The following is a 20,748-nucleotide window of genomic DNA, read 5'->3' as shown; positions in this document are numbered from 1 at the left end:
GAACTACGATTTCAAGAAAAGAAAACGGTCTGCCTTTTTTTCTTTCGAGATGAGCCATTTTTCGAGCGGCGGCGGTACCTGCTTCGTCTTGCATCCACCGCTGTCTGCTCCCTCCCCCACATTGCAATGTGCATCCTTTCTGCCGTCAGATCAGACGGCCAAGTAGGTGGAGACAGAGGGTGAGGTGACGGGGGTCGGTAGCGGCTTCGGCTCTCTTGCTGCCGACAGGTAAGCCTCCGCACTGCTCGTCAGAATTGGGTGCGCCAACCCTGCGTGAGTGCGTGGTGAAGCGATTCAGTCTGCTAGCCAGCGCCAACCCTTGTCGAGAAAAAGAACGCAACTCTGAACAGAGGCTCGAACTGAGTCGCGGTTCTGAGGCCTGGGGTAGGAAAAGAGCGTGAGGCGACTGACTGAACTGCTGCAATCAGAAGACCGAAAAGAACCAGCTCAGTCCCGGTGAAAGGTTGAATGGCTATATAAAGGGACTTCACTGATCACTAGTTCAGGTAGCTAGTAGCAATGGCAGCGCCTCCAGCCGTCTCCTTCCTCGCCATTGCCGTGGCTTTGATGGCAGTGCTGCACCCCGCGGCCACCAATCCGCCGCCGCCGCCGCCACCAACACCATCGGCGACAGGCACGCCGACGACCTGCGACTCGACCTTATACCGTCTTCTCAGCTGCGAACCTTTCCTCTCGACCGGGAGTCTCGCCGGCCCGCCCGCCAGTTGCTGCGGGCCCTTGAGGGCGGTTCTCACCTCCCCGGAGTCCATCTGTCTGTGCCACCTCATCGGCGGCGAGGTCAACCAGTTCGCGCACATCAACATCGATCCGGTTCGACTGGCTTTACTACCTCTTATGTGCTTGGCGATTATACCCCCGGAGCTGCCCTACATGTGTTTCGGTAATCTTTTCACAGTGTCTCGACGGAGTATGAAACGATCAAATCCATGCATGCTTTGCTGCTAATGTTCCTTTTTTTTTCTTTGCAGTGGGACCTGTGCCTCCCATCAGAACTCCCCCAGCGCCAGCGGCGACGCTTCCTCGTGCAGCGCTCAAGGACTCGGTTGCAGGGCGTGGCTAAAGTTCCAAAAAAAAAAAGGCGCGCCTAATTTAGAGAGCTCACTAAAATTGTCAGACAATCGGCTATATGTAACAAGTCCTCCTTTTATTTCAAAATTTCGAACACCTCGTTGGCGGTCTGTTTCTTTTTTCATTTAGCTGTTATTAGACGATGCATTATGTATGAATAAAAACCGTTTGTGTTCATGTTCAAAGTGCTAATACGTTTACGGTTAAAGCAGATGCCAACACAGCACAATCTTATCTGTTCATGTTCAGAGTGTTAACGTCACTATATTCTCGACGGAATATACTGACATCTTTATTCTTGAATGGCAGAAACCAAATCCCTATGGCTTTATCCTCAATGACATGATGTCCCATAATCTAAAGCAATCGCTTGTTTCTTCTAGAAGCCCGTGTAAACCCATCCACATTCCTGCGCCTTCGCTCTCTACCGGATCCGGCCCAGGGCCCACCAAGGCACGAACGAACCGCGTCCACCAGAACACGGCGACCCGCCCCGGCCGCGCCCAGCGTTCCCACCATCAGCAGCGGAGGAGCGACACGAAGCGATGCAGATGCAGCGTGGGTCAGTGGGCTTCCCCGTCCCCTCCCCCGCCTCGTCGCATTGAATTGTTTCTCGCGGTCGCGGTCGAGGCCGTCGCCGTCCCACACCCCACCCAGCTACTACCCCCGTCCCCGCGCCTTCGCCCGCTCCGCCGCCGCGTGCCTCCGGGCTCCGACCCCTCCGCCCCGGCGGCTCGTCCACCGGCCATGTCGCTGTCGCCGGCGGACGGCGCGGCGTACTGGCTGCGGTGGCAGGTCTTCGTCTGCGGCGCGCTCATCGCGCTCCCCGCGGCGGCCGCGGCGGCGCTGCTGCCGCGCCTGCGGAGGGCCGCGCCGCCCCTGCGCGCCACCGACCTGTGGGTCCCCTGCTGGGCGCGGCTCCACCCGGGCTGGCTCCTCGGCTACCGCGCCTTCGCGCTCGCCGCCGCGGTCGCGCTCCTCGCGCGCCTCCTCATCGGGCACGGCCTCACCGTCTTCTACTTCTACACCCAGTACGGCTCCTTCATCAAGTCCTCGTCCTTTTTTCGAGGCTTAATTGCTAAGGATAGAATTGTAGTACTATACACGCAGTTCCTGCAATCATATCTTCGTTGTGTGTTTATTATATCTATAGAATGTGATAGCAGTTTGTGCAAGTAGCGTTTTAGCGGAATGTTTTAGTATGCGTTTGTGTACATTTTATCTCTACAGTGCGATACAGGTTAGCGCAAGTAGCGTTTTAGCAGAATTTTTTTTGTATGTGCTTTGACAAATCACATGGCTGAATAAGTAAGCATTCTATGGCGCTAGCATACTGGGACTTGGTACGGTCTTGCAACACATTGGAGAAGAGATTGTCCTTGGCAGCTAGCACTTCAAATCTATCCTACTGAAGGACCCAAAGCTTCATGCTTTAGGTCATGAGCATTTTGGAATCGAATTAATTACTCCCATGTCAGTTGATCACATCATTATCTGCTTGCTTTTCTGTTCCTTGATTTGCTTGTTTCCTAGCTGTCATTTTGACTAATTTTGTTCTCCAAAATGGCTTTGCAGGTGGACCTTTCTATTAGTCACCATATATTTTGCCGTATGTTCACTGTTTCTGTCTGTGTTCCTTACAATTTAATAGCTGCAAAATGTTACCTTTTGTTGATTTCACCTTTTTGTGTTTGCGTGTTACTCTTAGTTTGCAACAGCCATATCAGCTCATGGATGTTGGGTGTACGCAAAGAAAATCTCAAGGAAAGCTGATGAATCCCACGGATTTCTTAATGATGATGTTGAAAATCGTGGCCTTTCCACTTCTATATCTGTAGAGTTGAAAAAGGATGAGACAAATAAGTTGCCAAGCTATTATGAACAAATAGTGAATGAGAAAAGAGCTGGGTTCTCGGGACGTTGCATGCAAATCATATACCAGGTTTGGACTGGACTATATACTTTTCCTTGTTAAGAATTACATGTCTGTATGTTTTGTGCCATCCTGATAGTTTTGCCAATTCAGCGTTGCTATTGTTTGGAATGTGCTGCAGCAGCATTTGATGATTAAGTCACAGCATCATGTTTGATAATTGGTTCTGAACTAAATGATAGTCCTGCTATACTGCTTTACTTCATCTTATTTAGTTTCTTTTGAGTTGTTACTATGCAGCTGCTATGATCATTGCTACCTTTTTTCATTCTACATATGAAATGTAATTCAAAGTTCAGAACAATTTTCATAACAAAAACTATGGAATTTCTTAGTTTTTGTTCCCTTGGCCTCGTTTACCAATTTCCTTTCCTAAAATACTTCCCTCACCACAACACAAAGCTTCAGCTTGCTAATGAACTCCTGAGATACTGGGCATGTGTATTGCTGTTGCCTGATATTCTTTGCCTATATGCAGACTAGTGCAGGCGCAACAATGTTGACTGATGTCACATTTTGGGGGCTCCTTGTTCCATTTTTCTACCGTGACAAGTTTGGGTTATCATTGGTACGTGAACATTCCAATCTGTGTACATATTCTTTCATGATCTTCTTCAGTAGTACTAGACATTAGCAAGCCTCAATAGTCCATGCTGTTATATGTTTTGATCGTTGCTATCCTGACTTGATAACTGGCACAACTTTAATGCTTACTATATCAATATCACAGCGGTATACAGTACTAACCATTATATTGAGTGATAAAAAAAATATATGTACTCTAAACTTTGAAATAAAATAGTCTCTATTACAAGCCTCAATAGTCCACACAGCTATATAATTTGATTGTTGCTATCCTGACTTGATAATGGGCACGACTTAAATGCTTTTTATATCAATATCACAATGGTATCCAGTACTAACCATTTTATTGAGTGATAGGAAAACATTCTACAAACTTGAAACTTTGAAGTCAAATAGTCGGTGTTGAGCAGGTCATCAAGTCAATAAGCAAAGCTAAATGTTGGCCATTTGGTAGAGCAATTAGCAATCCATGGATTTTCTGAATGCTGTTCATCTTCCAACTGAAGCCCTTATGGAGGTGAATCTAATTAAAACACAAGAGTTGTCTGATCTCTGTTCTGGCCTACCGTAAACCCCCTGAAAATTGAAAAGCCCCCACGAGGCATGGGCAAAAATGAACTGTGAAGATTAAGCTGTTTTTATTTACACCAAGTTAGCTGTTTAGATAAAATGCCTTATATCTTACTATCTTGTCCATTGAAAATTCGTGCAGGTCACTGATGGCATGCACTCTCTAAATGCTGTTTTTCTACTTATAGACACAGTTCTCAACAATATGGTAAGGTTACTTGTTAATTGTTTTCTTCTGCCCTTTGTGTCAATTGGTTTAATTACTTCAAACTTGTGGACTTTCAGCCTTTTCCCTGGTACCGAATGGCTTTCTTTGTTTTCTGGAGCTGCGCCTACGTAACATTCCAGTGGGTCCTTCATGCTTGTGGAGGCTTATCCTGGTAAATTTTCTCCCTTGCTGCATAATTAAGAGAATTAAATGGAATGCCTTTGGTTACCATTTCTTGGATGAATGTTTCTGTTAGTATATTGTGTACACTAAGAGAGATGAAAATATGTAGCATACAGCATCATTTTCACCTTAAAATCCATTTGGCGTTGTAACCAACAAAAGATAGCAAAACCTAGAAGCTGTTACATTAACTTTTCAAAAAAGGAGAGAAATGTAAAACACTTTTGTTGTATACTGCAATGTACAATGCATGTGCTGATGTCCTCTTCAATAACCACGTGACATATATTTTGTCTTAAAGCAATTTGGGCGCTGAACAGATTCAGGTTTGTTGCGATTTTGTACTGAATACTCCACAACTTCATTGTTGACTATGCATTTTTTAGCCATATGCTGACCAAATTTTATGTTTTGCCTGACATTAGTTGGTGCACTTTAATTAGAACATTTTATCTTAATTCCTTGATTCTTCTAGCTGATGTTAGTTTGTTAATATGCTGTTGATGCAATGTATCGATATGTTGCTTCAGTTCAGTTATTATGCATTTGAATAAGGGTTCATGTGGTACCTTGGGTGACTAAACTGTCTCCCTATTTTTTCACCTTTTCAGGTGGCCGTATCCATTTCTGGACCTTTCATCATCTGGAGCTCCTCTATGGTATTGGCTTCTGTCTCCTCATTTGATCCTTAGCTATAGGTCAACCAGGAATCCTTACATCAATCCTAATTTGGTGCAGGTACTTTGGCATGGCCATCGCTCATATCCCCTGCTTCTTTCTTTACTGGTTGATCGTGAAGGCGAAGCACACTTACTTCCCAAGGATGTTCCCACATGCTTATGCTAGGACAGTATAGATCTATTTATCTGATTAAGGACAAGGATACGTCTGTATAAGTATCAGTAGCAAACTATTTCGATGCTTGATAGGTTCGAGTGTATACCTGTATAGTCCCAAGAATTCACGGCCCCTTTGGGATGGGGCTGAACCCTGACGCATGCCTGGATGCGCATCTTGATCAATGAAATGCAGAGGTTAATTGTCGAGGTGCCCTGCTGTCTTGTACCCTGTCTACCCTTTTACTTGAAGCATACATCGTGCACATTGGAAGAATGCCCTTGGTTTACCCGGTTACCCCTAGTGATGCCGTTGTGTGTTGACAAAAGGACGCTGTTGAACTTGCAACGCCTGTGTATTCCTTGCAGTTTCTATGTGATGTCCAACGATATCATCATCTACTGTCCTTTGCTCGTTCAATTTCACAACAGATTCAGTTGAAGTTCCTCATATCCTCTCGCCTTGGCATCCAACGGGAAGTGATCAGAATCCCTGCACAACAGAGCTCTGCCTCACATGATTCAGCGGTGAGCAGATGAACTGTGATAGTGATACAGAACACCTGGATATGAATCGACAGCGTTAATGGAAGGCGGAGGAGGGGCGCCGTGGGCTGCTGCTGACCAGACCGTGGTCGTCCGTCGCCATCCTCTCCTCCCGGGATGCGGCGAACGCCGGCGAGAGTGAGAGGGGTGATGACTGGTGCGTATGCCTCCATGTTCGGTGAATGGTGCATGCTTGGGTGAGATATCAGTTCGGTCAGGAGAGGGCTCCTAAAAGGCCATTTTCATGCCCATTTGAATGTGGTTATCAAGAGTAACTACCACCCACTCTTCCACTGTCAGAAGAACACCCTCTTGTTCCACTCTATGAACACATTCCTTAAACCATTCAGCCAGCCTAGATCTGATACCCTTATGGCCAATCTCCTTCAAATTTTGGCGATTCAAACAAAAGCATTAGCAGTGAGTGAAACGCTATACTTACTTCGGACAACTCTGTCTCCTCAGATTCATAGTAGGATTGCAGGATCGGATAGGAAGCAGAGTTTGAGACCCGAGAGGAAACCAGAGGAATTTTAATTGGAGGAATTCGTTACATTTGCCATATCCCTACCGAGTTCTGCCTACTGTCCCCAATCTGGGCCTTTTACTCTTGGGTTGGGCTTGGGCGCGCGGTTGCTTCTTCTCTGGGGTTCCCTTCGGGCTCGTGCTGCATTGCTCGACAGGCACTCATTGGACTGGGCCTCGGCTGGAGTGGTAACAGATAGAAGAATTATTTGTAGAAAATATTTGCATTTGATCATATAGCTTATTCTTGAATAGCATTAACATTGATGTAGTAATCGACATTTACCAGAATCTTCATCGCGCAGTGTAGTGGCCGGAGGGGGGAACCCAGCCGGTAGCTGATAACGGAGGGAGAGGATCTTATATTTCTGCGGCTTCTTTCTCCTACTACAACTAGAATACGTCTTGCCCCACATAACACACAGACTCAGATCCTGGACAGGAATCTGCTGTGAACAAAAGAATTCGATTAGTCAGAAGTGTCCTGGCCGAAGAGATTCCAGTAGCTGAGCTTTAAAGATTTATACCTGAGCTTCTAGTCCTAGATCATGATCATTCGGAATATTACCATCCTTGTCAGAGCATTCTTCTGCTCGAACCAGTGTTTGTGCAGTTGTAATGGCTTCTTGAATACAAAAATCTTTTACTGTATTTGATGGCACACAGTTGTGAAGGCAACCTTCATCTCCTAATTCCGGTCCATTATCATGCGAGCTGTATACATCTGAGCATCCAAGTATAACAACATCATCATTGCAAGGGATTTCAGGATCTTTGTTCAACCTGGACTCAACATACTGACCAACTAAATCTGCTTCCAATGCGTGAGGGTCCTGAAAACCACTACAAATTGCACCATCAGGTTCTAGAGAATTCTCGGACTGATGAACCACTTGGACAGAGACACGCTCCCGCACTCTTCCACTGAAATCGCCATGCTCATCTCCACCTTGGCCAGGGATCACTGATGTATTTGATTCCGACACTGCGTTGCCACATTGATTGCTAGAATCCATTGGCTGAAACTTCATATAATCCTGAAAATCTGTAATGCCCTCAAGAGAAACGCTGTAACTTTCATAACTTCCCGGTTTCTCCTCTTCACTGTCATCCCAATCCTCGAGACATGTTTGCCTTCTTATGCAAACTTGAATTGGCCCCCAATTATGTTTCCTCTCTTGAATATGTGGACTCTACAAAAGAAAAAGAAAAGATGAAGCATCTCTGATTATCTTTCTACCTTTATGATTGGACAAGAAGAAATCAATCAGCACTCAACTATAGGACAAAATAAAATGAATGAAACTGCTTTCTCTCAGAGGGAAGTTTATAAAATGAAAAAAAAGAAAGGCCTTTGGGTGTTGTTAAGATATTAGGCAAAGTAGGTTCTTTTATTACTCGACTTGAAAGATGCAATTCATCAGGTTCGAACTGAACTAGGGCCTCGTCAGACCTATCTTCCATCAACACTTAAGATTTGATAATGGAAGATAAATTGTGCATAGAAAATAAAAAATACACCTCAAATTCTATTGACCAAAACTTTAAGTATGTGTGAATACTCATTGTTAATGCAGTGCAAGATTTTAACACTGCAGCAGCCAAGCACAAGATTGGCACAAAAATGTGCACTTTCAAGTTGTACCTCTGTCCTCTGAATATATTCAAAAGATTGACTTTAGCTGAAAACAATATTGCTTGAGTTTACCTCAGAATCTTTTATGCAGTATTGATGTAATAAACCATTGCTAACTGCAAAGGGACAGCAAGCAACCTGCTCCAACCTAATCAATGACTTCTTTCTTTCTGGATGATGAAGTCTGGTAACTGAACATGAAAACACATAAAAAGTTAAAAACAATTTGTCCCTTTTACATAGTAGGCACATGCATAATATGGTTGGGGCGTGACAGAGCAAAATATCATATTTTATGTTCACTTGAATGTAACTTGCATTAAAACTAACCCTAAGAGGAAATCATCACATGTAGGTACTATAATCAGTCTAACTACACCCATATATTTATGTACCCCTTTAACCATTTAGCCAGCCAATGCCTGATACCCTAATGGTGAATCTCGTCTGTGGCAACTCCAACATAGGCATTGGCAGTAACAGTAAAGCATTATACTTCATTTGGACAACTCTGTTGCTACAGACTCATACTAATGCTACACATGATGAAACATTTCTCTATAGTCTATACAAAATTTGCATGCATTCACATAGCCTATCTTGAACAACGTTCACATTGATGAAATGCATGGATGTTACCTTCAGGGTGCATCAAATCAAAGACTTGATCACACAGATCAGGAATCTGCAGTGAATAATAAAATTGACTAGTCAGAATTGCTATACCGAAGAGATTCTAATAGATGAGGTCAAAGATTTATACCAAAGCTTCTAGATCATAGTCATTTGGAACATCATTTTCCTTTCCAAAGTATTCTTCTGCTGCAGTTGGTGTTGGGACTGATGCACCAGGATCTTGAATACTCAAACCCTCTGGTGCATTTGATGGCATACAGTTATGTGGAGCAGCCCCATCTATTAATTCAGGGCAATTGTCATTGTTTCCATCGGTAGTCCCATGATTCATCATTGCATAAACATTAATTCGTGCTTCATTCACAACATTAGCATTACCAGCAGCAAAACTGACACTCGTATTTTTAAGAGCACTAGTGGAAGGTGCAGATTGCTCAGCACAAACTGTAGCCACTGAAAAGGCTGGTGGCCATGGCATTTGCAAAGGAAAAGCAAGATCCTTGAACTCAAACTTGTCCTTCACAAAGAAGGTCTTCAGGTCAACAACGAAATGAAGTTGACGCATGCTTGAGCTTGAGCTTGAGCATAGAAGAGCTATGCCATTGGTCACTGCATGAACTTTATAGAACAAACACCTGCCATGGGCATGCTTGCCAAGCACCTGCCCCACATGCATTTCCTTCTCCAGCTTCCACTCCAGTTTCTCCAGCCTCCACACTCTTAGATGGTTGTTGTTCCATATGCCAACTGGATCAACTGATGCAAGACAGCACACACCATCCTCCATCTCTCCTATAGCATAGCGTTTCCAATTGTTGTCGGCTGGGAGGGGAAGGATGGAAAATTGCATCTTGCTCGTGTCCAGCAAGAGCAAGGATGGTCCAGTGTATTTGCAAAATACGTAGTTGCCGGCGTGCATCATTTCGCCCTGCTCAGTCCCCTCAATGTTCTTCAGGGTCTCCCAGTCCCAAGGGTGATCTTTCCAACTCTTCTTACGAGAGTCGTACTCGACAGCACGAACAATCCTGTCGCGACGACGGCGATCGTGCTGCACGGAGACCACTCGGAACGACGCCGCGTCATCGTCATGGCCTTGCAGCAAGCACGCGGAGAAGTTATTCGGGAGGATGCTATCTTGAGGAAGGCGCACCAAGATGCGCTCGCAGGACAATGGGTTGTACACCTCGAGGGATTCGTCGCCTCTGCCGAGGAGGAGTCGGCCGTTGAAGCAGTCGAGGAGGCGCCACTCCGGATGGCTCTCAAGGCCGCCGAGGCTGAAGGCCTTGGCTGCGGCGCGCTGGAGGTCGAGGTCGCAGTCGTCGGCGGACTGGATTGAATCCGCCTTCTGGAACGAGGGGAGGCCGCCGAACTCGCGCGGGATGTAGAGGCCAAGGAAGGGCGAAGATTTGTGGCGCTCGCGGTAGTCGTCGAGGAACTTCCCGGTGCGGGTGGTTATGACGCCGCGCCACCGCTTCGAGACGGCCGCGGCGTGCACGAGGGCGGCCGGCGTCGGGACGCGAAGCATGACCTCTGTGAGGATCTCATCGGGGAGGTTGTCGATGGGGACGTTGCTGCTCGTGAGTTCCGCCGGCACCACCGCCATCCTGGGGAGGGCGAAGGAGGCGGCCCCGGATGTGGAGGTGTGAGCCCGACCCCCCGCCGCCGACCGCCTTCCTGTTCCCTTCTCCGATTGGCGAGAAATGGAACCTCCAGATCGCAGTCCGCGGCGGGAGCGTGGCACGGCCGGCCGTGAGGAGCGCCGGATGGACCGTTGGGAAGGGGGGATGGCGGGAGCAGTGGAGGTGGCCCCGCCCGCCCGCCGCCGCCCCACCTCTGCCGGACGCGAACCTTCCGCTGATGATTCGAGGTCCGGGGAAGAGAGCAGCTCCCGGGGACCAAACCCCCCTCCTTAACCCCAGCGGCGGCGGTCAGCTCCTTCAAATTTTGAGTGGTTGCTCTCTTCTCAGTCCGACTTCTGGCAGTATGGGTGAGGCTTGGCTTTGAGCGTTCCCCCTCCTCCCTTTTGGGATGGCCCCACGCCACAGCTGGGGGAGAAGTCAGCCTGCCGTTGGAATTTGGATACTTGGCTAGCACCTAGCATTTTCAGTAAATTGTATTAAAAATGCTGAATTATTTTAGGTAGCCATTGCTTCGTGCACAACTGATAATTCTGTTATACAAAGAACAGTTGATATTCTATGATGACCAATTCGAGCACAGGAAAGCCACATCTTTTGTCCTTTGCCTTTGATAGAGCCATAGAGGTATCTTTTCAAAAAAAAAAATAGAGCCATAGAGATAGAGGTGATGTACCCCAGGTCAAGAGAAACAAGTCTGGTGGCCTGTCTTTCCTACTCCATCGTAGACTGATCTTCCACCAGCAGACTGGCCCAAACCTATCCTGCAGATTCTGCAAAAGGATGGGCGATAGAAAATGAAAATGTATGCACCGAGGAAAATGGTGAATTGGTGCTGAAAAACCTGTAGAAAGCAAGCACAATTCCACATGCCCATCTCTGAATTCAGTCAATCTCTCGACCTAACCAGCCGGGTGAGAGCTCAGGTTTGCACAGCAGAGACAGGAACACAGCAGCATCAAGAGAAGCTGAGGATACATGTGTGCATGCTTGCTGTTCAAAACTGCATTGCTGTTGCCGACCAAGATGCACATTTGCGTATTGTTGTTATGAACACATCTTGAGCTATAATCGTGCTAGAAACATGCGTTGCGTGTTGACCGAAGACTCTGCGGAACTGCATTAGCTTATCTGCTGAGTATTCAGTTAGTGGCGTCATCTGATGGCAACCAAATCAACGGCATCAATGGAAACGGCGAGGAGGCAGGCCGTGGCTGGACCATGTCGTCCCCGATTCCCCATCCTCTGCTCCTACCCCCTACTCGGGCTCAGCGGCCAACGTGAGGCAGCGGCGCAGGGCTGTGCCGGCGGCGGGGACGCTGCCTCCCCCCGGCGGTGTCCTCGGGCATCCATTGCTGCCGTCCACCGCGCGACGATGATCCAACGTGTTGTATCAGAGGAAGAGGCTGAGCTGCAATGCTGACGATTCAGCTATCATGTGCAGTAATCGCTGTAGCTGCTGTCCAACGATACACATTTCATCTTTAATCGTAGAACAGATCCAGTACAGATTCCATTACATGAAACAGAGTTGTGGATTATCTAGAACACGGGATGGGTTTGGAAAAATTTTCACTCACTCAACATGTTCATCTCCGAATTGAGATGTCAACCTCATTATCAAAAAAAAAATGTAGACCTCAAAAAGTTTAAAGTTCACATGGTGAACAGGTGAAGTTTCCTGTGTGACCAGATAGGCAGATACCAGACAAGAAAACCAAAGACAAAAACGCAGCATCACGGCTGCTGTTCTATATTGCGCTGATCTTTCTTATCAACCAACGGCAGCAAATTTGAATATTTGCTACGATCGCGTTCTATGCTATATAGACACACTACATTCACAGTAGAAATCCCAGCTTTCTCATCAGTTGCTACAATTAACCAATCAGGCAGGATAACGCAACGCCATATTGGATTGGATCAACTCAAGCTATGGAACTACTGCGATCTCATTCTTCCCCAATTAATTAATTGAGCGCCATCTACTATCAAGCGAGCAAAATCCTTCCGTTCACAATCTCTGCTTCACGCCGCCGGTCGGCCTGCCCGACGACGACGCTACCCTCTTCACGAAATCGGCGAAGAAATCGGCGTAATTCGGCCCGGTCTGCAGCCGCACGAGGTTCGTCCGGTACGGGATCAGGATCGTCTTCAGTCCTGCGCACGCATCGCCGCACCAATCCAGGTTCAGCACGAGAACAGGCAAGGGAAAAATTTGGCTTTGGGCGGTGGCGTAGCTTACCGAAGATGCACATGGCGCGGTAGATGACGGCCGCGGCGATGCCGTCTCGTGCGGGGGTCTGGCGGCTGCCCTCGAGGCAGCGGAGGAAGGCGAGGTCGGCGCGGAGGAGCTGGGCCTGGTCGTGGGTGTCGTAGGCCATGTCGTGGCAGTAGCAGCAGAAGTCGAGGTGGTCGACGGGGCGGCGGTCCCAGAGCACGGAGCCGGCCTCCTTGCCGCTGGACCAGTTGGGCCCGCAGTAGTGGCCGTAGCGCGGGAAGAGCTTGGACAGCCACGCCCGCGCGCCGCCGTGCCACGGCAGCTGAGCCACGTACGGCCGGAACAGCGGCACCGCGCACCCTACCAGCTGCCGCGCCTCGGCCTCCTCCTCGGCCGCCGCCTTGGCAGCCCTCCGCGCCGCGGCCGCGGCCGCGGAGGACGATGCCGAGGCGGATGCCGCGGGGTGGTCCGGCTGTTGCTTCGGCGCCCGCTGCTCGCGCCAGGGGATGAGGGAGGAGAGGAAGGCGGCGAGCGGGTTGGCCGCGCCGCCGCCGGCCTGCGCGGGGGACGCCGGCGAGGTGACGGGGGTCGCGGTGGTCAGGGTTGGGGTGGGGAGGCGGCGGAGGAGGACGGCCGCGGGGTTGAGCCAGAGCGCCGGCTTGGAGGAGGCCGGCGGCGGCGCGGAAGGCGACGGGGAGGAGGACGAGGAGGCGACCTCCATTGCCGCCGGCGCCGCGGCGGCCCGCGGGGCGGTGAGGATCCCGCCCGTTTTTCCCGCTGGTTCCGCGCCGCTTCCGGCTGGTCCGTTCGTCGGCGGTGGCCGGCCGCGCGGTGGTTGCCGCGGTGGCGTGCGGATTTGCGGGTTTGTTATTTCCCTCGGGCGAGAGGGGTGGCGGTGGGGCCGCGGCCGCGGGCGCCGGTGGTTATTTGAGGAGGGAATTGGCTGGCGCGGCCGGGCGGTTCGCCGGATTTGGGTGGCGGATAAGCGAAGGATCTGGAGGCGGATGCCGCCCGCCTATATGCGTGCGCTGGTTTTGTTTCCGCGTCGGGTGTGGCCGTGTGGGCAGCATGACGCGTGGTGGAGTGACTCGTCTCGGTCGACAGGCCGGGGTGAGGGTCTTTCTGGATGTGGCGAGGAGTTCGCCGCCGCTGCGGCGGCGGCGGCGGCGGCGCATGTGGACGAGAGCAGAGGCATCGAGGGGGAGCGGCGGTGGAGAAGTGATTGCCGGGTAGAGGCCGGCCGCCGGCGGGCGATTAGAAGGTGGAGAGGCTGGCTGGCTGGGTGGGTAGCAGCAGGAGAGGCTGGTGCCGGACCAGCTGAAGAAAAGGATCACTTTACTCTGCGATGCATCGTATACAAACTAGTCGTAACAGATTCAGCATTGCCGGGTATATCTTGAAGATTAATGGAGGCTAAATCCGTGGAAGTAGTTTTCAGTGTCAAGACAATGATCAGCAGGGGGTCAAGTCCATGTATGTTGTACACAGCAAAGAATATATTTTGTGCTGTTGGATCCAATATGAGAGATCGGCTAATTTCCTTTGGCATCGCATTTACACCAGGCCCATCTTAAAATCTGATCAAAAATTGGCCACCGGGGTGGCATCTAAAAGAGCGCAAAACAATGACTGTACTTCAAGTCTTAGAAAAATTCAGGGGCGTGTACGGCATGTCCAACTCATTTGTGCGACTCGATAAACTCCCGATATTCCTTCTTCATTTTCACACCAGAGACAGTCCTGCATGTTACAAGAAAACAAAATATGAGACGGGTGCACCTTAAGCATCAACATACGGAACTGGCGCCATATAAGTTCCACAGCACTCAGCAGTATCGAAGAACATATGGGAGTTTCATTGCATGCCTGTGACTAATAATTTTTTTTGTTGGAGGACTTCATCAGACAATATATCAAAGATAACATGGGTGCTATCAATTATTCGTGTCTAGCAGTGTGGCACAAAGGTTGACCAAGCATGGTAAAAGTGTGCCTCAACTAATTCAGCATGTGCCTTAGGTTTGCAAATTTAATTCAGCATTATCTATAAGTGAACAGATAGGTATAAGCATATCTTATTGCAGGAGACCTAACCAAGATAATCTAATCTAAGTAAAGATAACAAACCTGAGCATTTCTTTATTCTTAAAAAATTGGACACAAGGTGTTCCCATGATGCCTGCAGCCTCTGCTATTTCAGGATCCTCTTCAATATCAATTTCAACAAAATGAACGTATTCATCATACTCATCTATAACCTGCAAGACAAATTATTATTAGCAAGTAACAAAATAAGCAAATGCTATTTCTGCAATACAATTGTTCAGGCCGGCTTCTTAAAAAAAAAAAAAGCAAAACAAGAACTTCTGCTTTTAACACCCAAATTGCAGTGCCACATACAATGTTAGTCAAGCTAATGCTGATTTCTACCTTTAATACCCAAGTTGAAGCCTTGTAGGTTCTCAGTTACCATTGGAGAAAAAAAAGTGTTCTTTAAGGTTGATTGGTAGGTGGTATTAAAATAATATAGCATCTAAAAATAAACCAACGATATACAGATTTTGGGACCTTGAGTTCATATCTTGCTTGACTTTGCCATTCTTTAAGGTCTTGGTGTGTTACTTCTAGATCAGAGAAGCCTCTAGCAGATCCAAATTAAAAGAAACTGGATTGGCACTATAGATTCCAAATTGTCATGAGAAACAAGAGCGCCGGGCACATATTTATAGAACTATAGTTATGCAATTAAGAATAGAGGTTTATCAAGGGTACCAATTTTTATTTATTTAGAATAAGATGATGTACAAGTTGAATTCCAACTTTCTGGAACTAACCTTGCTCAAAATTGGTTTCAAGGTTCTGCATGGACCACATGTGGGAGAAGTGTATATAACACAAATGAGCCGTGGACTCTCATGGTATATTTTTCGGAGTGCATACTGCAAAACAAGCAAGCTTGGTGTCAGTTACATAATCAATATTTTCATCGTATAGGCCAATCTATGCATATATACCTGTCCCTTGTGTTTTGTGCGAGAAATGTCAAAGCCCATTTCAACATCTTTGTCAGTAATATCCTTCTGTGTTTCTTCTTGAACAGGCTGCAATTCAATTAAAAAATTAGAAGAAAGAATGGTACCTTGCAAGCTTGATTGGTTACTATAAAAAATAGCCAGCAACTGACAGAAGTCTAAACTCCAAATTTCATACATGGAATTTTCGCACATGGCATGACAATGCTAATATGTGGTTAATAGTAAACTAGAAATATCATGCAAAATAAGAAATAGCCAAAGCAGGTGACGCAGCTGCTTATGTTATTGTAGGACCAGTGGTCTAAGATTGTACAAGCATCCTCCATGGTAATAATGTCTAAGGAAACAAAGTTGGTACGTGCACTAGTTATCATAACAAAACAGATACTGTGAGAAGAAAAAAAAAGGTACCTGGTGAAATTCAACAAGAAGATCATTGGCAACTAAGTATCTTTCAACTGACAAAGCAGCTATACATCCAGATCCAGCTGCAGTAACCGCTTGCCTCCATTCATGATCCTACAGGTGCAGGCATACACTAGATAAGTATAAAAAAACAAAATGGCCAATTGGCCAACGAAATATCTCAATTTCACAAATATAAATCTTGCACAACATAAACTGCATTTTATACTGAGGGATTTTTCAACTACTAAGCGGCAGCAGTTCCTTCTTAAGCCATCAGGAAATGATATTAACATGAAATGAGAAAAAAAAACATGACATGCTGGTGACAATGGTGCATGTGAACTGCAGCAGGATTTAATCCAAGCTTCAGAAAATAAGATACATTGGAAACCGTGCAGAAGTTCCATACAGAATGTGAAGGATGGAGTTACCTGAACATCACCAGCAGCAAACACACCATCCACCGAAGTTTTGGCTGAACCTTCTTTAACTAAAATATAGCCAGCACTATCAAGTTCAATCTGACCTTGCAACAGCTGACTGTTTGGAGTATGTCCTATGCCATAAAATAGACCTTTCACCTCAAGAACTGATTCCTCTCCTGTATCGGTTCTCTTCAGTTGAATGCCAGACATCTGACCTTTATCATTGCTAACAACATCCATGGCTTCGGTATTGAAATGTACTGTTATGTTGGGGTTGTTGAGTACTCTGAAACATTCGCCATAATCAACCTGTTAACCAAACATCCAGGGAATTGAAAATTTACCTCATTAATATTTCATGTGACTGAAGAGGAGCTAACATCCTTCAAAGAACATAATAACTTCGTCTACACATAAGTTCCCAGACAATGACAGTCTGCAGTATCTATGAAAACTCATGCAATGCTATCATTTTTAGTATTTAACTTGAGTTAACATAAACCTAGTTGAGATATTGGCTTCTTCGCATCAGACATCGTGTAAATTTTTACGAGCTAAAATACAACATTTTACAGTGCCACTTATATAACTACCATTAGAAAGCAATAGCCAAAGCCAAGAATAGTACCGTACCAAAGGTCAATATGGGTTACCAAGACATACTATAGCTAAAAAGAGAAAATCAATCCACTATTACTCCTATAATAGTAAATAATTAACAAGTGCTAACTGCTGAGGCCCGAAATAAGTGAAATACTGGCAATCTGTTGGTAGTATGTCTATGTGAATAGAATAGAACATTCCTAGGGAAAAGACTTGAAATTATTTTACCTGTCCTGCATAGCTTTGGATGCCCGTAGCTGATCCTTTCTAACAAGTAAATGAACATGGCGAGCATATTTTGTCAAATATATTGCTTCCTCTGTAGCTGTATCACCACCTCCAACAACTGCAAGAACTTGACCCTTGAACAGTGGCGATGCTCCATCGCATATGGCACATGCGCTGATACCTCGACTCCAAAATTCATCTTCACGAGGCAAACGGAGGCGCTTAGCTGTTGCTCCAGTTGCAATGATTACACTATGACATTTCACCTATATATATCACTGAGATGAGTGTGGAGAAAAGAAACGCATAAAGTAGATCATGTTGCATGCGCATCGTAACAGGTGATTGCAATAGTAATTGGGTATACATTGTACAAAGAAGAGACATATATCAGAAAACCTAAACAGCCAAGCAAAAATGTAAACCATGAAACTAGACTAGGTAAACCACATAAAACTGTATTGGTCCAGAGCTCAAAAACATACTCTTGTGGGCTTGTATCGTTACGCCGTTTTTGTTACAAAATCTCCTTGTTTTCTTTATTATCAGTGGACTTTGGCTGTGGTTAAAAATTGAATTATACTAATACTAACCACTGAACAGCCAACAAAGTACACATACAACATGACCTTGAGATAATGCAAGTTCAAACTCCAAAATGTATACTAGGTATGAGACAAATAGCACAGAAGTCCGTACCTCACGATCGCTGCTACGGATAACAAATGGGCTGCTCTTTACATTCACAAACTCAACATCCTCTTGGTGAAGCTCTGCACCCCAGCGTTCCGCTTGCTTACGCATTCTGGATTAATCAATGCTCCCCCATGATGACATAAGAACGTGAACATGACACTATCAAATCTATTCAAACAGGTACAACAATGAACACCCTTACCTGTCCATCAGATCAGGTCCTGTTATACCTTCTGGAAAACCAGGGAAATTCTCCACCTCGGTCGTGGTCATCAGCTGCCCCCCAGGGACACCACCCACCTGGTACCCTTCGAACACGACGGGCTTCAGGTTCGCCCTGGCAGAGTAAATTGCAGCAGTGTACCCGGCCGGGCCGGAACCAACGATCACCAGGTTCTCCACTCCCTTGCTGGAATCTGCAACAACCAACAGCCATCCAGCTCATCACGCTTCGCTTTACCCCCGCTGCTTAGCAGCCCACTCTTACTCCGACGGCTCCCAGATCAAACGCTGCTAAGCGAGCATCCTATCGTCTATTGCCCGAGCAACTCGCAGTTTAGGACAACTCCGAAGCAGCAGGGAAGGTGAACCTGAGGAAGGCGGCGCGGCAGGGGCCTCCTCGTCAACCGCGCCTGCGGCGGGGGCGGCGGCGGCGTGCAGCGCCTTGGACGCGCGGGCGGTGGGGAGAGGCCGGCAGGAGGAGGGGAGCGCGGCCCGGCGGCGGCGGGAGGAGGGCGGCGCGGCCGGGAGGGCGGCGGCCACCGCGACGCGCGTGACCGCCATCGCGAGCGCCGGGGGGGGGGGGGTGAGGGTGCGGCGGCGGTGAGGCGGTGAGGCTGGTTGCTGCGCTGGTAGCGGAGGGCCTGGAGTGGATGATGGGTGGATATGGGGCTTTGGGTTTGGTGGGTGGGGGAGGGCGCCGCGCAGGAGCCAACGGGAGAGATCGGGTACGTGCTCGCGGCAGCTGCTCCGGAGCCTCAAGCCGGCGGCCTCTGGTTGGTTGGTTCATCGCATCCTCTGCCCGCCTGCCCCCACCTCACCACTGTGACATTGTCGTTTCCGGCACTAAGCCCTCGTCGACAAACGATGAAACGTTGATAAATTCCTTTTCAAAGACGAAACCTTGATAAATTTGGATTTTTTCCCGCAAATATGTGACTTGCAAACTCGTCACCTTAAAAATAGGCTTGGTACAATTGCGATTTAGAGTCTGATTGGTTGGATGTCAATTTTTGCCAAGCCAAAATCATGACAAACCAATAAATTAGTTTATTAAAGTCATGGTATGCAAAAAATTTAGGTATTCATTTGGTTTAGTGCCAACCAATACTCTCTTCTCTTATAAGGTTTAAGAAGTTTCTAGTAATTTACCATAATTTTGATCAAAATAACCAATTTCTAGGCATGAAGCATTTGATAGCCAAATCTTATTGGCATGCCTTGATTTTGGTATGAAAAAAATTGGTAGCAAACCAAGTTGGCTCTTGTATCACATTTATATCATTTCCTCATTAATATATATTTTTTCTTGACTAACTCGAGAAATGACTAGATTTCCCCTTAGCTTTTGCGGATTTGATGTAATTGAAATGCTGCAAGATGTGCATATGTCAGCATCCTAGAACGCTTCCGCCAATGTCGAAATTCGTATGCCGTTTTTTTTCTCTTGCTATTGATGCTTACGAAAACTCTCTATTTTCTCATTTCTCTCCAAACTATAAAGGTTGGGTTTGGTGATCATGTTTTTGATATTTTTTTTATCATTATTTCATGTTATGGAATGAAGCTTTCATGTTGCAGCAATGTTTTACCATAACTTTATATGAATTTTCAGTTGTGTTTTGTTAGAAAATAAAACTTTTCATTTTAATTTGAAGTTCAAGATAGATCCGTGGATTGATCCTATCTTAGATATATGTGATGTCTAAAAAATTTCTTTTGTAGTCACCAACTAGCTAGTAGATCCGATCTACAATTTTGCTAGGTTATACTAATGTGCTGACCATACCACAAAAGCGAAGTTACATGAGGCTTAACTGACGTAGCACTGATCCCATCTTCCGATAGATAGGTATAGCAAATTTGATTAGTGGAGTCAGGATGTTGGCGATTCGGGTTTGTAATCAGTCACGATTCGAACCCCTGCAACTGTTACATCGCTGCTCCGTTGATTATCAGCTAAGCATAATTTGATTGATCTTACCAAGAAACCTTTTCTGCAAGCGAATTGAAGAACTAAAGCAAGAAAGAGTAAACTCGTAATATGAAATTGCAGATATATATGAAGCAAAGAACAAGATGGGGTTCAAACTCAGATCACAGAAGGGCTAATCGCCACAGTGGTGTACAAAAAGGTTCAACGTCACATTTACAATTGAAGAGATCTATTTTTCGGTGGAAAACCCTAATATGGCGGTTGCTACTGAGTTTATACCGAAGAGTGGAATATCCTAGGGTTGAGGGCGACCGGATGGGGGCATCCTCAACCTAGGCTTAAGGCTCGATACGTACAAAGCCGACTTGGTCCAAAACAGGTGACGCAGCACCTTGTCGTGGTCACATAAGAAGTAGATGTACGAGTTGTCGAAATAGTTGGAAATAGTCGTATGGGTTGTTGAAATAGTCGATCGAGCTTCATAAAATAATCGATCGAAGCACCGAGTAGTTGTACTTGTTGAGAAAATAGTCGTAAATAGGTGACGAAAAGGTACGGCTGACGATGTCGACGGACGGATTTGGTGCGTAGGG

At 46.7% G+C, this 20,748-nt stretch overlaps 5 protein-coding genes across 7 annotated transcripts; 2 read left to right on the top strand and 3 right to left on the bottom strand.

Moving 5' to 3' along the window:
• Positions 1-53: 53 nt before the first annotated feature.
• Positions 54-1,264, top strand: LOC112882858 (non-specific lipid-transfer protein C6-like). Its single transcript, XM_025948024.1, has 2 exons — positions 54-901; positions 990-1,264. Exons 1-2 carry the CDS (start codon positions 520-522, stop codon positions 1,079-1,081), a joined length of 474 nt encoding a protein of 157 aa, XP_025803809.1. The 5' UTR covers positions 54-519; the 3' UTR covers positions 1,082-1,264.
• A 323-nt stretch (positions 1,265-1,587) lies between these two features.
• LOC112880732 lies at positions 1,588-5,614 on the top strand. Its single transcript, XM_025945483.1, has 8 exons — positions 1,588-2,120; positions 2,665-2,698; positions 2,798-3,031; positions 3,501-3,590; positions 4,320-4,385; positions 4,463-4,557; positions 5,180-5,227; positions 5,307-5,614. Exons 1-8 carry the CDS (start codon positions 1,837-1,839, stop codon positions 5,422-5,424), a joined length of 969 nt encoding a protein of 322 aa, XP_025801268.1. The 5' UTR covers positions 1,588-1,836; the 3' UTR covers positions 5,425-5,614.
• A 157-nt stretch (positions 5,615-5,771) lies between these two features.
• On the bottom strand, positions 5,772-10,743 carry LOC112880731. 3 transcript variants are annotated; one of them, XM_025945482.1, is made up of 7 exons: positions 9,126-10,743; positions 8,875-9,026; positions 8,751-8,796; positions 8,184-8,302; positions 7,003-7,668; positions 6,762-6,924; positions 5,772-6,656 (listed from the first exon to the last, which is right to left on the bottom strand). In XM_025945482.1, the coding sequence occupies exons 1-7, from the start codon at positions 10,348-10,350 to the stop codon at positions 6,532-6,534; spliced, it is 2,496 nt and encodes an 831-aa protein (XP_025801267.1). In that variant the 5' UTR covers positions 10,351-10,743; the 3' UTR covers positions 5,772-6,531. The 3 variants fall into 3 exon arrangements, with proteins under 3 accessions (XP_025801267.1, XP_025801265.1, XP_025801266.1); XM_025945480.1 differs by having other exon boundaries at positions 8,875-10,742; XM_025945481.1 differs by having other exon boundaries at positions 6,762-6,921; positions 8,875-10,740.
• Positions 10,744-12,176: 1,433 nt separating this feature from the next.
• On the bottom strand, positions 12,177-13,634 carry LOC112881518. The gene is made up of 2 exons (XM_025946251.1): positions 12,630-13,634; positions 12,177-12,544 (listed from the first exon to the last, which is right to left on the bottom strand). The coding sequence occupies exons 1-2, from the start codon at positions 13,324-13,326 to the stop codon at positions 12,399-12,401; spliced, it is 843 nt and encodes a 280-aa protein (XP_025802036.1). The 5' UTR covers positions 13,327-13,634; the 3' UTR covers positions 12,177-12,398.
• Positions 13,635-14,014: 380 nt separating this feature from the next.
• On the bottom strand, positions 14,015-18,798 carry LOC112881517 (thioredoxin reductase NTRC). The gene is made up of 10 exons (XM_025946250.1): positions 18,591-18,798; positions 18,203-18,416; positions 18,004-18,109; positions 17,305-17,570; positions 16,480-16,759; positions 16,052-16,159; positions 15,620-15,706; positions 15,440-15,544; positions 14,733-14,863; positions 14,015-14,345 (listed from the first exon to the last, which is right to left on the bottom strand). Exons 1-10 carry the CDS (start codon positions 18,781-18,783, stop codon positions 14,285-14,287), a joined length of 1,551 nt encoding a protein of 516 aa, XP_025802035.1. The 5' UTR covers positions 18,784-18,798; the 3' UTR covers positions 14,015-14,284.
• Between the last annotated feature and the right edge of the window lie 1,950 nt (positions 18,799-20,748).

The sequence above is a fragment of the Panicum hallii genome, chromosome 2 (genome assembly GCF_002211085.1).
Source record: "Panicum hallii strain FIL2 chromosome 2, PHallii_v3.1, whole genome shotgun sequence".
Classification (NCBI taxonomy): Eukaryota; Viridiplantae; Streptophyta; class Magnoliopsida; order Poales; family Poaceae; genus Panicum; species Panicum hallii.
The sequence above is the reverse complement of the archived record's forward strand: the minus strand, read 5'-3'. Positions and strand labels throughout refer to the sequence as shown.

Bases quoted from the DNA above. Each gene is read 5' to 3' on its own strand.
- LOC112882858 (XM_025948024.1), top strand. From the start codon at position 520: ATGGCAGCGCCTCCAGCCGTCTCCTTCCTCGCCATTGCCGTGGCTTTG. The intron at 902-989 runs GTAATCTTTTCA...TTTTCTTTGCAG, and splicing joins GCTGCCCTACATGTGTTTCG to TGGGACCTGTGCCTCCCATC.
- LOC112880732 (XM_025945483.1), top strand. From the start codon at position 1,837: ATGTCGCTGTCGCCGGCGGACGGCGCGGCGTACTGGCTGCGGTGGCAG. The intron at 3,032-3,500 runs GTTTGGACTGGA...GCCTATATGCAG, and splicing joins GCATGCAAATCATATACCAG to ACTAGTGCAGGCGCAACAAT. The intron at 5,228-5,306 runs GTATTGGCTTCT...AATTTGGTGCAG, and splicing joins TCATCTGGAGCTCCTCTATG to GTACTTTGGCATGGCCATCG.
- LOC112880731 (XM_025945480.1), bottom strand. From the start codon at position 10,350: ATGGCGGTGGTGCCGGCGGAACTCACGAGCAGCAACGTCCCCATCGAC. The intron at 8,303-8,750 runs GTAACATCCATG...TTTCATGTTCAG, and splicing joins TGATTTGATGCACCCTGAAG to TTACCAGACTTCATCATCCA. The intron at 6,657-6,761 runs GTAAATGTCGAT...TTACCACTCCAG, and splicing joins ACTGCGCGATGAAGATTCTG to CCGAGGCCCAGTCCAATGAG.
- LOC112881518 (XM_025946251.1), bottom strand. From the start codon at position 13,326: ATGGAGGTCGCCTCCTCGTCCTCCTCCCCGTCGCCTTCCGCGCCGCCG. The intron at 12,545-12,629 runs GTAAGCTACGCC...ATGCGTGCGCAG, and splicing joins CCGCGCCATGTGCATCTTCG to GACTGAAGACGATCCTGATC.
- LOC112881517 (XM_025946250.1), bottom strand. From the start codon at position 18,783: ATGGCGGTCACGCGCGTCGCGGTGGCCGCCGCCCTCCCGGCCGCGCCG. The intron at 15,707-16,051 runs GTACCTTTTTTT...ATTGAATTGCAG, and splicing joins TTCTTGTTGAATTTCACCAG to CCTGTTCAAGAAGAAACACA. The intron at 14,346-14,732 runs GTTTGTTATCTT...TGTAACATGCAG, and splicing joins AAGAATAAAGAAATGCTCAG to GACTGTCTCTGGTGTGAAAA.